The following is an 18,903-nucleotide window of genomic DNA, read 5'->3' on the forward strand; positions in this document are numbered from 1 at the left end:
AGCATGACGGCTCTTAAACCCTCGCCTTTCGTGGGAACCGTGATGGCAGTTCCATTCATTCACTCGCAGCCTTGCAAAAGTGTGTGGCGGGAGTGTTTTTTTTAATACACCAGCGAAGCGGTGATGTTGTTTGATTCCTTAAAAAAAGTTTTTTTTTAAATATCTTTTTTTATATATAATTATATATATTTTTTATCAGAGTACCTACACAGCGGTCCTTGAAACGATGTGTCGCGGTTCCGATTGAAGTTCCTCTCTGCGGGTTAATCATTAGAGCGAAGGTTTCATGTGGCTGAGTGTTGGAGCTGGGCAGCTGGTGGCTCTGGGCAGAATTGACGTCCTGCTAAGTTCATTATAGAGGGACCTCCTACACAAAACCGCATTGCCCTGCCAAATACTGCGAAACAATGGCCCTCGTTGCGTATGACATCAGCAGATGTTGGGCGTATGCACCGTTGCCAGTCGTTTATTCCGGTCAGAAGTCTCAATGTGGCCTCAAGGAAATGAGCGAGTGTAGAAAGCAATGCTCCATGTCACACTGCCCTCCCTAGGCGTAGTTATTAGATGCCAAATAAACCCTTTGCCGAATGTTGCTTAAATCGTTAACTGCTTGCTAGAGAATTTTAATTCAACTTCATGAGTCGCAATAGCAATGGGTTATAAACAGACGCGTGCAATATACCATATCAACCACGCATGTATGCGTTGGTTGTTGCTTCCTCCACGCAGTTCCTTGGAGGATCGAACACAAATCCGATGGAGTGTACACTTTTCCACATTGGCTTTCGTCGCATATTAAACTGAACAAAATGATTTGTGATTTCACCAGGTAAGTCCCACAGCTATATAGCTCTTTTTCAGAAGCGACCTGGCCGTTCAACGAAGTGGCTTATCACGTGGACATTTATGAGCAGCCACATACTCTAAAGGCGCGTTTCTAAATGTGGAGGAAAAACCCGGTTGCCCCGGAGAAAAATCCACGCGACCACGGAGACAACGTAAACTCAAATATACAGCAGCAGGCGTCAGGGTCGGGATCGAACCAACGTCCTCCTGCATACCAGGCGAGGTAGTTAACATCACGCCACTGCGGCCCCCTGCATACCCACTCGGTTACATATACCCCACGTAACAGAGTGGATACGCGTTACTTTAGATTTACGTCTTTGCAGCCACTGTGCTTGACGCTGCCTAATGTTAATTAATGAATATGGCCCAATGGCTGCCCAGTTGACATACATCCAGAAGAAAATAAATACATACTATTTAAATGCGATTACTTTTGAAAGACATACAGTGCCGTGCATGTAATAAGCATGTTTTTAATTAGCTCCTGCAACCCGTCTACATCTTCATGCTGCAAACGTGAATGCCAAATCCAAGTGTTTTGCAAACGTGATTTTTCACAGCGGAGCACCGTGGGGATTAATGGACTCACGATCTGACAGCGACTGCCACAAGCTACATTTAGGCTTTTCTAAAAAACACTCACTCAGTTCCTGGCACACTCTCCCGTAGCACGTGGGAAATGTTTCTCGCGGGTTGTGGAGTTTAAAACACCGGGTTGACCAGCGCAGAATGTGGCAACTTACCAGTTGGCAGTAGCTAACGTCGGTCAGACTTAACGAGGAATTAAATGTAAGGAAGGACACGGAGTATGCCTTTCACGGCGGTGTGCAGTTGTAGTTGGTGTGCACGGTGAACGTTGATGCGACACAATCCGTCAGCACAATGCGCATAACGTGGGGGAAACCTCGCCTCATTTCTGGGAAATTAGTTTTAACTCATTCTGTGTTTGGTTCAGCGCCATTCGCAGTACACATTACAGCGAGGGGCTTTACTAATTACAGCAACACAGTAATGCACAAGCTATAGGAACGGTAAAGAATTATACAGCAAAAAAATAAACGGTTAAAACATTCAATACAGAGATCATCCTCGCAGCGGCTTTTGGCTGAACAAAGACGGTGGTCACCCCATCGCGTGCTTTCAGATGCGCTTCTGCGGCCGTCTGGAACGCTCTTGCTCCCGATATTAGGGAGCCACTGGAGCTATGCACTTTTTAAAATCGAATGAAAAGTAATTTGTTTAGAACTGCTTTTTTGCGTTTCGTTTGTTCTCCTTCCCCCGCGCACCGCCGATTAGCACGGTTGGCCACGTACGGTGCGAAAGAAGTTCAACATACGTACATTTAAGTTTGTGTCCTTAGTTATGCTTGTGCGCCACTGTCAACGTAGCAGCAGCATCACCGAACAATGTGTTTAACGTCTATAATGTTAAGATTCGCTGTACTGCCTTACCCTGCTAAGCCAGGAGATGGCAATGTGAATGCCCACAGGCAGAGAGAGCTTCATGAATGCGCGTGGTGATCCACCCATCCGCGGGCGTGCACCAACAGTTTAGGGTAAAAGCACAGGCAGTATGTACGTCTTTTGGCGTCATCTGGTCCAACACCAGTGGAGACTGGGCTCTAAGAAAAGCCGTCTCGGGTGTGGACCAATCAAATTCAAGGACAGTGCCAAATATCATTATCAGAGTTGTCTCTTTTTGTTTGCATTTTGACTGCTTGTGTTGTGGTTATTGCAAACATGATCCCTCGTATAAAGGTGTCAGTTTTGGTGCCAGATAAAAGGGTAAAAACCTATTACTACATGTACGGCTTGTATGTTGAACTTATTTCGCGTAGCCAACCGTGCTAAAAGGAGGTGCGGGGGAAGGACAACAAACTAAACACAAAGCAAGCAGTTCTAAAGACAAGAGTTTTCCATCTAGATTTAAATGTGCATAGCTTCAATGGCTTCCGAATATCGGAAGGAGGAGCGTTCCAGACGGCCGCAGAAGCGCATCTGAAAGCGCACGATGCGGTGACCACCGTCCTCGTTCGATGGCGACCGGAGTTTTCTTGATGCCTTGCTGACGAGAAATCAGCAAAGTTTTGCGATTCGTTCGTGGCGAGCACTTTGTGCGTAATGAATGCGACCCTTGCAATGCATTCGTTTGGCAGGCATGCGCTGTGTGGATTGTGTCATAAACATCTCGTGTTGACACTGGCACGTTCATACATGTATTGCCTCGCCTCTTTTATTGCATCAGATGTTAGTTGTATAATGTCTCCACTTCATCGAGCCTATTTCCCAACGGGCTTCGTCACATGGACTGTATTTTCAAAACCGAAGCACGTTGTCCAGGTTACTAATGCAGACAGGCAACATCTTAGTACCTTGTGTTTAATGTCTATGGGACTCTGACACACTCATGAGCATGCATCACGGTTGATTTATTTTCATGAGAGCTGCATTATTTATCCATTATACTCATCATGTCGAAATAAAGAGGCAGTGGTCGATGGTATTTTATGAGATTCTCTCGTGGATTCGTAAGCGAAGTTCGTGGTTTATTCCTTTATAAAGTTTTATCATGCAATGGTGCTGTTTAATGTGATGCACACGTAATAGAAGTTAATGGTAAGTCAGTTGCAATGTCCATTAAAAAAAAAACCACGCGAGTTAAAATCCCGATAAGGAGTTGACGAATGATGTGACCCCCCCTCCCCCCACCCCCTTAGGCGGTGGGGGGAGGGGTTGATGAACGAGTTATCGTCGTTCTGTGAGAAGTCAACAGTTGTGCCCTACATACTGACTGAGCCCTCCCGACATGAGCGTGGAATGTCTGTCGCTGACCGCGGCCTCGGCCAGAGAGATAAACGCCACCTTGCGCTTCGACATTAACACTGAGAGGATGAACGGGCGCAAGGCACGGTGAGCGCGGCTTTGGGCAGGACGCGTCCCCAAGAAGGAATGGACAATGGTCAAGAGCAATAACGGAGTTGGCAGCGAAAGGATGGAACCAGTGCCGGATTAAGCTAGTGCGGGGCCTGTAGCGTATGTTATAAAGTGGCCCTAAATAAAAATAAAAAACAAGTAAATATTAAAACACGAATTATTTACTCGCATAGTAAAAGTAATTGTATTTTTTCATTTGCTATACAGCCAGATAATACAATCGCTAACCTTAAACACCCAGTCGTTCATAAAAGTTAAAGGCAGTATAGTACTATAGTAATAGAGAAAGTGCAGAATCACTGAACCGGAATTGATATCTTGAAATCATTTAGCGCAGGGACATTGAAAATGCGGGGCCCGTAGCTACTACACGTGTAGATACTACCACACATGTAGCTACTACATATGTAGATACTACCACACATGTAGCTACTACACGTGTAGCTACTACCACACATGTAGCTACCACACATGTAGCTACTACATATGTAGATACTACCACACATGTAGCTACTACACGTGTAGCTACTACCACACATGTAGCTACCACACATGTAGCTACCACACATGTAGCTACTACATATGTAGATACTACCACACATGTAGCTACCACACATGTAGCTACCACACATGTAGCTACTACATATGTAGCTACTACCACACATGTAGCTACCACACATGTAGCTACTACATATGTAGATACTACCACACATGTAGCTACTACACGTGTAGCTACTACCACACATGTAGCTACCACACATGTAGCTACCACACATGTAGCTACTACATATGTAGATACTACCACACATGTAGCTACCACACATGTAGCTACTACATATGTAGATACTACCACACATGTAGCTACCACACATGTAGCTACTACATATGTAGATACTACCACACATGTAGCTACCACACATGTAGCTACTACATATGTAGATACTACCACACATGTAGCTACCACACATGTAGCTACTACATATGTAGATACTACCACACATGTAGCTACTACATATGTAGATACTACCACACATGTAGCTACTACATATGTAGATACTACCACACATGTAGCTACTACATATGTAGATACTACCACACATGTAGCTACCACACATGTAGCTACTACATATGTAGATACTACCACACATGTAGCTACCACACATGTAGCTACTACATATGTAGATACTACCACACATGTAGCTACTACATATGTAGATACTACCACACATGTAGCTACTACATATGTAGATACTACCACACATGTAGCTACTACATATGTAGATACTACCACACATGTAGCTACCACACATGTAGCTACTACATATGTAGATACTACCACACATGTAGCTACCACACATGTAGCTACTACATATGTAGATACTACCACACATGTAGCTACTACATATGTAGATACTACCACACATGTAGCTACTACATATGTAGATACTACCACACATGTAGCTACTACATATGTAGATACTACCACACATGTAGCTACCACACATGTAGCTACCACACATGTAGCTACTACATATGTAGATACTACCACACATGTAGCTACCACACATGTAGCTACTACATATGTAGATACTACCACACATGTAGCTACTACATATGTAGATACTACCACACATGTAGCTACCACACATGTAGCTACCACACATGTAGCTACTACATATGTAGATACTACCACACATGTAGCTACCACACATGTAGCTACTACATATGTAGATACTACCACACATGTAGCTACTACATATGTAGATACTACCACACATGTAGCTACCACACATGTAGCTACTACATATGTAGCTACTTTTGCTACGAGGATAATCCGGCACTGAATGGAACACGTCTGAGAGGAAGTCGATCTCGGAGCTGCAGCCGATGGTGCAGGCGTAGTGGGTTTCACGAAGGCACACACTTGAACTTGGAGACAACACGTTTATTCTTACACACCAACAGGGTAACTACATGAACGTACAACAGGTTAACCAGACCACAACGGGGTAACTACATAACCGGGTCAGTCAGCTAACACACTGCCTGACCCACGATGCCGAGCGTAAAGACCGAAGTCCGAGGATCGAAGAGACGTAGCACCGACGGGTTCCATTCCAACAGACAGCCTCGATCGGATGTCGGGACCTCCCTTTTATGCCCCTGAGCGTGGCCTGGCTCCGCCCTCGGCCACGCCCCCTTCTAGATCCTCCTGGAAGGTTCTGGGCCATACATCACGTGTCCCTCTCGCCACCTTTTGCCCCCCCTCATTATCCTGTCCTGGTCACGTGCCCTCTCGGGTTCACCCAGACTGTCACGTCCTCAACTGCCCTCTCTCTGTCACCAGAACCATGCCCCCTAGGGCCCCCTTCCATGCCATACATCCTCTGGTGGCAGAGAGAGGCTCTAACACGCACAGTTGCACTCTTCTCTCAGTAGTTGGCGCTAGTGACTCATTATACGTCACTACACAGGTGGCGAGACCGGGGGTCCGCATGCGGCTCCTTACGGAACTCGCTTAGTGACGTAACGCATGTTGTTACTCGACATGTGTATTCACGTGCATTGCGGCTCTTGACATATTGAGTTTTTGTACCCAATTCAGCGAAAACAAAACCAAAAAGCATCTTATTGCTATCTTGGTTGCTGACCCGTGTGCTAGACGGATCGTTGCAGCAGCAGCATCACCAAATAATGTACTTACTGCTGTGTTCTGATTTTTTTCAAGCATCACATTTCTGGATTGCAGGTGGCTATCGCGTGAGATATTGTGCGATCTCTATGCGATTCACCAACCCTGCCCCCCATGTCACTGGATTACACATGCATAATGTTTTGTGTGTGGTATAGGCCGTATTAACATTTACGATGGCCTATGTTTTCATATGTAACAGCTGTCCTGTGATGGCGATTGGAAACACTATACTCTTTATATTCTTGGTTCTTTCGGTAAAGTCACGTAGAAGGGAAACAATAAAATAATAAATAAAAATATTGTTCCCCTTCTACGTGGTGACTTTACCGAAAGAACCAAGAATATGAATACCTGCAGTCACGAAAGCTTTCAATCAAAACTATACTCTTTGTCATTCAAAATATAATATATGAGGGAGCAAAAAAGAACCTGCCTGTATTCCTTTGCGCCTGGCCGGCTGGCGCGGAAGTTCGCGCGCGCTTCAGTGACGTCACCGCGCACATGTGCGTGCTGACGTCACACCCCCCCACCAAGTCCCTACCACCCTGTGTGATGAACTTTCTCCGGGGTCCTCCGGGTTTCCATCCATATTTCGAAACATGCGTTTAGAGTATTTGACTTCTATAAATGTCCACGTGATAATCCACCTCGCTGAGCTATCATTTTGTTGATAGCGAGATCTTACCTGGCAGAATAAACAGATAGTTTCGTTCTCAGTTCATTGCACATCGTGGCAACGTAATACGAGATGAGAATAAATGTCAAGAAGGCAAAAGGGATATTCTCAAAAGTGAGAATGTATACGTTGAACTTCTTTCGCGCCGTACGTAGCCAACCGCGCTAATCGGAGGTGCGGGGGGAATGACAACAAACTGAACACGAATAAACTCATTTAAAAAGTTTCTTTATTAACTCACGGTCTTTGAGAAGAACGTCAGTGGCGCCCGAGATACGCAGCGCCTGCTTCTTGTGCGAGCCGATTCCACAGTTTAGGGACAGTGGCCTTTTTGACGTACACAAAAATATATAATTAATAAGCCGTCCATACAAAAATTGTTATTGCTTGAAAGGAGGCAATTCATTGATGATTTGATGCCAATTTTGATACAGGCATGCATCGTCACCGGATCTGAGTACGTGTGCACAATTTAGAATTGATTGGACAACAGGAAGTAGACTAACTTTTGATTACAAGATTTGACCACGACAAACACAAGTGAAGTTAAATAAAACCGTTTAGAAAGGCAGTTCTAAAGAAATGAGTTTTCGATCGAGATGGTTTAAACGTGCTTAAGCTCCCAGTGGCTTCCTAATATCGGAAGGGATATGAAGGGAAGGTGGAGAAAGGTCGAACACTTGAGGAGTCGAAGGAAGAAGGGTCGTTTGTGAAATTGAAGAAGAGGGAACAGAGGATGGGGAACATGGTAGGCAAGGAGCCTACCATGGCTACGTACGGTACGAAAGAAATTCAACATACACACGCATACATACAAGGCGGAGAGCGGCCACGGGGGAGATTCGATGGAGTTGGCGAGGTCTCGTCTTTCCCCAATGTCACAAGTTCATTTCAAGATGGTGTACAATAGGGGAGTTATTTATTGCTCGTGTGTATGTTGAACTTCTATCGCACCGTACGTAGCCAATTGTGCTAATCGGAGGCGACGGAGAACCGCGAAGCATGACTTGTATACTCGCAATAGCAGTCGTGTTGGCGGGGAGGCAGTAACTGGTAATTGAACGATCGGCAGTCGAAAGAGTCACGATTGAAGAATCGATATTTCTTCGTCTCTGTCATTTCCCCCAAAGGAATCCTGATTGTGCGCTATTGGCATCATCGTCACGAGATGAATGCCAATTACGATGTCTCACACGGCAGTCCATTCTGTTGTGCTGTAGAGCGAGCCACGGAAGCGGACAACGCAGCAATGCCTCTGAAATCCCTTCGAGTCACCTCTTTGGCCACGCAGTTCGAAGGACCTCTTCCCACCTGCCCTGCACACAAGAGTGTGATGTCCGTCGCTGTCAAAACTGATACTTAACTCTCACACCTGTAATTCAGATACAATTAAGTGCTCATTCATATTTAATGTGACGAGGGGTTTTTTTTGGTGTGTGTGTGCAGCCATTGGTGAGATTATCATCTCACAATAGGCTTGAGAAGGCGGTTTGATGCCTGGCGATTTGACCAGATATCAAACCCAGGGTCTCTGCCGTGTCAGCTAAGCAATCAGAGCTCTGAGCCACATAGCCACCCGTTCTTGCCTAACTTGTCTGTGTTGTATTTTGGATTTTATTTGTACTGTTTCGATCGCTCCGTGGTGCTAAACGTCACACAAAAACTAAATTTGCATCAATAAAAAAAACATTAATTCTCGCTCGTGCATTGCCGTGCATGTATTGTGAGTGCGAGCATCAATTTGAGTCGATTAATTGATGCATTGTTGCATAAACAGCGATCACAGCACAGGGGAAGACTTGTATCATCGTTATTCACGGAATAGAGACCGGTCACCATCTGCACTTGAAGGTGCCAATGATGTGCTGGCAATGACTAAAGGGGCAAAAAGACAAATGGTAAAATAATAGGGAGGCATGAACTTATCGATGGATCAACAGTGGCTGCTGGGCTAATGAGATGGCACGGGCGAAACGTGTCCATAACCGTAAGCAATTGGACACTTGAACCTTATGGCGGGACCCCAGGGTCCCATAAGCCCCCGGCTCTCGCATAAACATTATAATATATTACATATATATAAACATTATAATATGTATTACATTATAATATATAATATATAAACATATTATAATGTAAACTAAAAACGTTGCTCTTTTTCACCAATGGGTTTGAAGGATGGTGGTAAGTGTTGTCTTGTTAAACGATGCCTTTAAAACGCGTTTCTCAGTGTGGATTTGTGAGCACACTTCGTAAACAGTACGTAAAATAGTACGCGTTTTCAATGTGCTGTTCATATTATAAGTAGCGTTTATACCAATGTTACTCTACAGAGTAGTGGGTCTCCGCTCCTCTTATCCGCATTGATACGAGCGGTATGTGGGGACTATGGCTTAACCGCAAAAAAACCTATCTGCACAGATGCATACGGACAAGAGAAGTATTATAATCAAACAGGAGGAATTAACGGTGCAACGCATCTCATCTGTTAAATATCTGCAGGTAATAGGATTGTCATCGATTTATCCTGGCTGCAGACATTGGTAGGTCACAAATAATAATGAAGACAAGAGAGCAGTTTCACTGTATTATTATGCATACCGTTATGACAAATAAAGGACTTCAGTCGTGTAGGCAGTTTGAGCAGCTTTGGATGAGACTTGTTATGATCCTGCACATACCCGAGCGTGGAGTGCATTCGCTTGTTCAGCTCTTCTGCACATTCGTCCTCGCTGCTGCTGCGCTTGGACACGACACGACAACAGAACGATCCGCGCCAGGTGGGTCACGGCGTTCATGTGCGCGGTGGGACGGAGTCGCCAAAAATGCATTAATCACGATTTTGACTTTTGTTTATTCGGGACCCCGGGGTCCCACCATAAGGTTCACTTCATGAAGAGGTTGTTTTGGCTGATGGTCGACTATAGAATTGATGCTGGACACGATAGACAAAGAGGCAAGAACACGGGGAGATATTTGCCCGCATGTAGCAATTGACAAATGAATACACTTACTGACTCCTTATAATAACGGACCGCGACATTGGAGAGGAATATGTGATTGCTGTGATGCGGTCCATTATTAACAGTGATGCTCTTCGGGAACGCGCGGCGTTGTGAGGTTGTAATCAAAAGGTCATTGGGAGATTACACAAGTAGGGTTAATCGAGGCGTGAAATAATGGTTGCATTGCGAGGTGGCTGAAAGCTAAGCAGCTGGTAAGCCAGCAGTCGGCTCGTTCATCAATGGACCAATTTTCAATGGGATGACAGCGCAATTTCAGCATTAACGTAGCTATTCGCGTGGGGAATTCCCAGAGTTTACAAAAATCCCTACGGAACTCATAACTGAATGGCTTTGACTATTGTGTTTGCCAGTTCTCTGGTCCAAATGTAAACCCTACCTAGGTTATACTATAATTCAATAAAGCAAACATTTCCTGTGTTGCTGCCAGACATCAATACAAGAGGCGCATGCAGTCTCTGTCTCGCGTGCATAACTTTGAAATGAACCACACGCGAGTTCAGTAATTATCCTATTGATAGATAGTCAAATGTCATTCCACTGTTGGACGAAGGCCTCCCCATATTGCGTCGGTAATGAGGTGGTTAGTTGACCATACTTCACCACGCTGGTCAACACAGGTTGGTGAAAAAGAGAGGGGGTGGATACCACTCGCTGCCGATGTCAGTAGCCGTGTCCGTGGATCAAACTCAGGTTTGCCTGGTTCAGCGCAGTGCATCAACAGCATGCAGCTCCACGGCCGCCATCCGCGCAATACTGCAAACATGTGTCACAACTGAACCACGATGCCTCGCTGATCTCGTCAAGGGGCATAAACCATCACGCCAACTCTGGTCATCCTCGCAGCAGCGGCTTTTGGCCGGCCATCGAACAAATACTGAGGTGGTCACCGCGTCGCGCGCATTCAGATGCGCTTCTGCGGCCGTCTGGAACGCTCTTCCTTCCGACGTTAGGAAGCCACTGGAGCTATGCACTTTTACATCTCAATTGAGAACTCATTTCTTCAGAACTGCTCTTCGTGTTGAGTTTGTTGTCACCTTCCCCCGCCGCCGCCGCACCTTCGATTTGCACGGAAGGCTACGCACGGTGCGAAAGAAGTTCAGTTTAGTAAATAAGATAACGCGTGCGGACAGGCAAACCTTCTGCAAAAAAAAAACCGCAAGACCCCGTAAACTCTCGGCACTCACGTAAGGTAAGAGTGATGTCTGTGAGTATTGCTCATTATAAAAAGACCCAAAAAACGTCGGTACGCGGCGCCCCCCCCCCTCTCATCACGCGCGATAATAAGATGTGACAGGGCTTTAGAAAATAGTTCTGTTTGACAACTCGTTAGCCTGGGGCGCCGCTTCCGACCACGCGGCCTCCTCCTCCTCCTCCTCCCCCTCCTCCTCATCATCGTTGTGATTGGTGTCCGTTCGCGTTACGCTCGAAGGGGCCGCTGAGTCGCTGCGTCGATGGCCGGCCGATCGGAAAACACCGCGGCCGACGAAGCGCGCAAACAACAACGGGCCACCGATGGCGAGTGAAATACAAACAGTTGGAACGTCTCCGAGAGGGTTGGCGTGCGTACGTGGCTGCTGGATTTGCAATGAATGCCTCCTCCAACCCCACCGCCGCCCCATCCCTCCCACCCAAAACCCTGCTGGTCGCGAAACTTCGGCGTCGTTCCATTGCCTAGGACAACATTTGCGTCAGCCTCTCTCCATCGGAGTTTCACGTCGTTGGGAAATTCGAGAGGCGTAAAACAACAATAACAAACAAAGGGAGCGGTTTTTTTTCTTCCAAAGTTTATTTCCACTTCGTTTTTAAAAAATATTGGAACTCTCGTCAAAAAAATATATATAGTTGCACGCACAGTCCTTTAATGTACAATTATGCTCAGCGGGTCATGTAATCGTTGAACGGTATATACATATAAACTACCTGTACAAATAATTACACATGTCACGTCTATATATACCGTACGTGTAGTTCATTACAGTACTGTACTGTCATTAACTTATCTTAAAGACGACTGCCGCTGGTGTGCGTGGCACTGCGAACACGTGGCGGAGGAGAGAGAGGGGGGGGGAGGTGTCTGATCTTGAGCAGTGGTTCATAATTGTTAATAAAGTATTAATGTTAATAAATACATAGGTTTGATGAAACAAAGTAAGGTGTTCATATTCTTGGTTCTTTCGGTAAAGTCACCACGTAGAAGGGAAATAATAAAATAATACAAATAAAACTATTTAAAAAAAAATCTCACTGGAAATGTTATTGTTTTATTTCTATTATTTTATTATTTCACTTCTACGTGCTGGCGACTTTACCGAAAGAACCAAGCGTATGAATCCCTGCAGTCACGAAAGCTTTAAATCGGAAAAGTAAGGTGTACTGACTTACCCGTGCTTAATTTGTTTGCGATTAATTACCTTCGAAAAAAATTAACCTGTCCATGCCTCGCACACCCCGGCAGGGAAGGGCCACCTCGCACCTCCCCAAGGGAGTGCGAGATGCACCCCAGGTGAAGATCGACTGCTCTAGAGAAGCATAATTGTCACGCGAGCAGTAATTTGCGGTGGCGAAATATAATAAATACATCTTGGGTAAGTTGTGGCGTTCAAAAGTGTGTGTGTGTGTGTGTGGGGGGCGGCGGGTAGTGGGGGGGTGTCAGAGATTTCCCTGCAGAGACAAAGACATCGCCGTGAATTGGGAGTCAGGCTAATTCGGTCAATGTATTAAGCTTATCAGAACGTATGCGGACTGTTAAATACTGAGAATTACAAAGAAAATAACGTTACGCGATTGTCACTTTCCATTTACGTCTTGCGGCCGAGGTAAAAACACTTGCGGGCTCCACTAGAGTTGGACAAATATTCTCCCCCCCCCCCCCCCGTGTAGCCTTAACAGACTGTCGGGGCAAGTGCAGTTAGCGAGCACCTATGAAGGCCGGCACGGCACACGAGGAGGTGGGTGGCCAACACCACGCCCGTCCGCCTTTGTCTCCCGAGTGGCGATGTTTACACACCGCACCAGGTACTCATTTGAGGCTGAGTCGACCTAGGGCATGACCAGGACCGGCACAGATAAACGTCACTGCTGGTGTTGGCCGTGAGCGGGATTCGAACCCGGGTCGCCGGGTTCGTAGCGCAGCGCAGCGCTAACCGCTACACTACCGCTCCCCAAGACGCACGCACACACAGACGCACGCACACACAGACACACACAGACGCACGCACACACAGACACACACAGACGCACGCACACACAGACGCACGCACACACAGACACACACAGACGCACGCACACACAGACGCACGCACACACAGACACACGCACACACAGACACGCACACACAGACGCACGCACACACAGACACATACAGACGCACGCACACACAGACGCACACAGACGCACGCACACACAGACACGCACACACAGACGCACGCACACACAGACACACACAGACGCACGCACACACAGACGCACGCACACACAGACGCACACAGACGCACGCGCACACAGACGCACGCACACACAGACACGCACACACAGACGCACGCACACACAGACACACACAGACGCACGCACACACAGACGCACGCACACACAGACACACGCGAGACGAAGTGTGGCGTGCTCGTGCTGGTTGTTACAGGCAACTCGGCGTTGACAGCTACGTCTGCAGCAGGAATGAGGCTACGCTCAGAACCCTCCACCTCCTCCTCCTCCTGCACCAGCGGGACCCGCCCGCCCGTCCGCTTGTCGCTTCACCAAGGCGCACCACGAGCTCCAGCAGCCACTTAGTTTCACAAACAGTTACAAGTTATCGGTAAACGTTTGAGTGCACATCGCATCCAGGAGCGCATCGATTCCCCCACCTTCGTGCATCCTTTCGAAAAGAACAAATGTCCAATTGTTTTCCTTTAGAAACTCTACACAAGACACGTATATCTCTGCGATCGAAATTCAACAAACATGGCTTGTTGCTGCTGGTTGGTGGTTGTGCTTCAGGGGGAGTCGTCGGCGTCACGCACACACACACACCGAGAGTCCGCTGTGTGCCGTGCGTGTGGCGGTGGCGAGTGACGCCGAGTTGCACTTTAAATTTAAAACCCCACGCGGTGGGAGACCCCGGGCAGCAGAGTGGTGTCGCTGGCAACAAAACGGCGTTCCTCAGACGAGCGACAGAGGCGCCGGCTTGTGGCAGGACACGGAGCTCGCGACGCTGCTGGCGGCCCGCGCCGCCCCAGCAGCCGTCCCGGGCCCACCGCTCGCCGTGCCCAGGTGATGATGGTGGTGGTGATGGTGATGGTGCCCTCCTCCTCCTCCTCCTCCACCACCACTGCCGCCGTGCACCTCGCTGTATACCGCGGCTCCCGACGATTTGCCACCCAGACCGCAGCACCGGCAGCAGAGCCTTTTCCACGTGTCCACGGTCTTGCCCGACCATATCCACACGCCCGAGGTGATGCCCACCACGAGGCACATGAAATACTTGAGCATGAAGATGCCGTAGTCGGGTCGCTGCTGCTGCTGCTGCGAGCCCGGCTCCTCGTCACCTTGGCACGAGGGGCAGATGAGGGCTCTGGCCCAGCCGTCGCGGGAGCGCTCCTCGTAGAAGTAGCAGGCCACCACGGCGATCGCTGGCACCGTGTACAGCATGCTGAAGATGCCGATTCGCACCATGAGCTTCTCCAGCTTGTCCGTCTTGGTGCCGCCCTGCTGCTTGATGGCGTTGCGTATCCGCACGAGCGACGTGAATCCGGCCAGCAGGAAGACGGCGCCCACGCACAGGTAGACGGTGAGCGGCACGAGGACGAAGCCGCGCAGATTCTCCAGGCTCTGGGCGCCCACCGAGCATATGCCGGCCAGAGGGTCGGCGTCCACGGAGCTCGTGGCCAGCACGGCCACCGACTGCACGCTGGGCAGGAGCCACGCGGCCAGGTGGTAGTACTGCGAGTAGCCCGCGATGGCCTCGCTGCTCCACTTCATGCCGGCAGCCATGAACCAGGTGAGGGAGAGGATGACCCACCAGATGGAGCTGGCCATGCCGAAGAAGTAGGTGAGGAGGAATACCACGGTGCAGAGCGCGGGGCCCGTGGTCTCGTAGTGGACGTGCCTGTGCTCCTGGTTGCAGATCACCCCGTCGTGACCCACCACCAACCTCACGATGTAGCCCATGGACACGAAGGCGTAGCACGCCGACAGGAAGATGATGGGCCGCTCCGGGTACTTGAAGCGCTCCATGTCGATGAGGAAGGTGACCACCGTGGTGAAGGTGGACACGAAGCACAGGATGGACCACAGGCCGATCCAGAAGGAGGCGAAGGTGCGCTCGTCCTGCGTGAAGTAAGGGTCGTGGCACGGCATTGCGCAGTTCAGCACGGAGCCGGTGCGCACGCGGTTGTACAGCGGGTGCCTGTCACTGCCGATGGCCACCATGGGGGCCCTACACGCGCAGCCGGACTCGCAAGCCTCTCCGCTCCCGCCGCCGCCACCACCACCACCAACTCTGGTGGTCGCCCTGTTCTTGCTCGGGTTGAAGGACCTGACCGGCGCCGTGGGCTTCACCTCGGGCGGCTGCGGCGTGGTGTCGCTCTTGTTGTAGTCCATGCACAGGCGGTTCTGGTCACCCAGGACTGGCAGGCGGTCGCAGCGCATGCGGTCGGGCCACGCGAATCCGTACTGGCGCATGAGCGGCGCGCAGCCGGCGCGGGCCCTCTCGCACACCGAGCGGCACGGCGGCAGCGGCTGCTTGTAGTCCTCCAGGCAGATCGGAGTGTACATGCTGCACAGGAAGAAGCGAAGGTCCGGCGAGCACTTGATCTCGACGAGAGGCCAGAACTGGTGCACCTCGAGGCCCGCCTCGTCCTGCGAGTCGTGGTTGAAGTCGTTGGGCATGTACGTGTGGTTGTAGCCGATGCCCCGGCACATGGGCACCGTGATGTTCTGGCACAGCATCTCCCGACACGAGACGCTCCTGCACATGGCGACGACGAGGAGCGCCACGAGCGGCAGCGACCCGAGCGATGGAGCGGCGGCGGCGGCGGCGGCGGCTCCTCCTCCTCCTCGGGGTCTCCTCCGCGCTCCCATCCCGGCGTCGCTCTTCCCCGGGTTCGCGCGTGGCCACAGCGCGTTCCGCCTCCTCCACCCCGCCCGGACGCCAACGCCGTGAGGAGCGCCCGGCCCCGACTCACGCGGCAGGAGGCGGCAGGAGGAGGAGGAGGAAGGAGAACAGCACCGCGGACGCGTCAGAAACTTCGCAGTAAACGTCTCCGGCGTAGCAATCGACGGAACTTCGCGCACGGAACGAAGTGGCCCCGGCAGTTGTGGGGTGGGGAGTGGCGAGGGGCGGCGGGTGGGAGGGTGGCTGTAATACGCGGCGTGCCAGACGCTTATTGAGGCGAAGCTACGCAGACTCTTAGCCCCTGGGGGAGAGCGGCGGGGAGAGGCCGGCGAGGAGTCGCGCGCGGGGCGCCCGCATGTTGGGTTTGCCGGGTTCGCGTCTCGCCCGCGGGGTTTTAGTAGCGAGGCCGTGCGGGGAGGCGCCTGCGTCGGGGTCCGCCCACCACTGGGTGAGCGCGATGTCACGCCGATATTTTTGCCGCGCACGATACGACGCTGTTTGCGATATGCTTATCGTCAGGCGAGCGAGATAACGCTTTGTGTTTAGTCACGGGGGTGGGGGGGTCGGCAGCCTGCTGCTCCTGAGCCGCATGTGGCTCTTTAAGGAGTGCTTCGTGACCGTTGTTTGTTAAGGACCACCACCGTCTCGTAGGCACCACGTGCATTTTAAGTGGAGGGGGGGAGTGGGGTTCCGTTTTTTTTAATATATATCGAATAAAAAAATAGCTCTTTTTTTCGGTTTGCTGACCCCCTGGGTTTGGTCAAACGATTTCTACGTTTCGGAATTGAGACGTCGTGCATATAGCAATGAGAGATGACCGTTTGTAATCTCTTTCACGAGGTGGCTAACAGTGAGGTATTTGGTGAAACTCGGGTGAGTGCTCACAATGATAACTACGCAGAATAAGCCGAGGAACTTTCACTCATCCCCAATGTGTGATCGGTTCCTCTCTAACGTCGTTTGGGGTGGTTGCTTTTTTATTATATCAGAATCAGAATATTTATTAATACTGGAGGAATCCGATGATATATAAAGCGCTTTTTTTCTACAGACGTACAGTTGAGCGCCAGGTCAGAACGTTATAACAACAAACAATACAAAAAGCACGATAGGAGTGCCAAGTATAGGCAAGATTTTTTTAAATATAATTTGACACCCACTGGGTGACACTTATCGCGTGCGGCTGACCTACAGTTCATTCACCGAAGTTCAAATCGCAGTTTCTTCACCCAATACGAGATGTAAATTTGTTTCACCCTGCTCGCAAGTACGACTCAGTCTTTGCAAGGAAGTACTGTACCCGTCTATTCCATCCTGTTGATGTGAAAAAAACTTAACCTTTGTTCCAATAAACTGCACGAATTTTTTTTCTAGACGGTGAACGCGTTGCTCAATGATGACGACGGCTTGCACAACTAAACTTCTGCAGGGCAAGATGAATTTGTCAGGATATGAGAATTTGTTTAGCAACTCAATGCGCTTTTTGTTTCTTTCTATTTGATTCTCATGCCTAGTGAGAGTACAGGCTGGAGCTAAAACTATCAGGGAAGGCCCATTGAGCTACGTAGCTCTTATACTGGCCACAAATGAGAGCTCGACGAAGTGGCTCATCACGTGCAAATGTATAGCAGCCAGATAATCCAAACGCATGTTTCGAAATGTGGAGGGAAAAACGGGAGGACCCGGGAAAAAAACAATTCCACTCGACCACGGGGAGGGAGAGGGAGAGAGAGACGCAAACTCCAAATATACAGCGGGCGTCAGGGTCGGGATCGAACTCTACTCATGGGCAAATGGCAGTGGCATGCGCGTATGTACAGCATAGCAAATCCACATTCGGTGCATTAGGTCTGCTGTAATATGTTGTAGGGGGCCGTCCATAAATGACGTCACGCACCTGGGGGGGGGGGTCAGACATTTGTGACGAGGGGGGGGGGGGGGAGTTGAGCAATGTGACGTCACATCAAAATGCGCAACTTTAAATAAATACAGACAACACGTTCTACTTAATTAAATAGACTTTTTAATAAATGTTTTCTCCTACAACATCAGAGTGCAGCACCACATTAAATCCGCACTACAATGACCAATAGTTTAAAGCGATTTGAAGCATGTTTAATTTGGGGGGGGGGGGGGGGGCAGAGCTTTGTGACGTCATATTTGAGGAGGGGGGGTCTGACTTTTTGTGACGCCGTGTGACGAAGGGGGGGGGGATCGAAAATCGTCAATAATCGCGTGACGTCATTTATGGACGGCCCCTAGCAACTTACGGCACATTTGCGATCCACCGTTGGATGAAAGCTTCACCACCGCGCCACTGTGGTTTGGCCATACTCCACCAAGCTGTCGTGTGCGTGTTCGTGAACCTAAGGGGGCAAGGCACAGGGTCGGTTCAGATGTCCCGCAGGTGTTTATAGCTGCTCCGCCACCGAGATAATTAGGCGTGGAATTAACCTGGCCGTAATGTAGCGCTGCATGGAAACATTGTTTAAATGGAGGAGGAGGGGGGGGGAGAGTTGAACAATCAATGCGTAGACTTCATTCAATTCCATACGTTTGCAGTGCATTCGTGTTGTTACTATACCGCACTTCCAGGCACAGATAGGGGTTGTTTA

The 18,903-nt window shown here is 49.3% G+C and overlaps 1 protein-coding gene across 1 annotated transcript; it reads right to left on the minus strand.

Moving 5' to 3' along the window:
- Positions 1-11,125: 11,125 nt before the first annotated feature.
- Positions 11,126-16,979, minus strand: LOC116938806 (frizzled-8-like). The gene has a single exon (XM_032946479.2). It carries the CDS (start codon positions 16,252-16,254, stop codon positions 14,335-14,337), a length of 1,920 nt encoding a protein of 639 aa, XP_032802370.2. The 5' UTR covers positions 16,255-16,979; the 3' UTR covers positions 11,126-14,334.
- Between the last annotated feature and the right edge of the window lie 1,924 nt (positions 16,980-18,903).

Source organism: Petromyzon marinus, chromosome 4 (assembly GCF_048934315.1).
Source record: "Petromyzon marinus isolate PM22_M1 ecotype Great Lakes invasive population chromosome 4, UKy_Petmar_22M1.pri1.0, whole genome shotgun sequence".
In the NCBI taxonomy this organism is placed as follows: domain Eukaryota; kingdom Metazoa; phylum Chordata; class Hyperoartia; order Petromyzontiformes; family Petromyzontidae; genus Petromyzon; species Petromyzon marinus.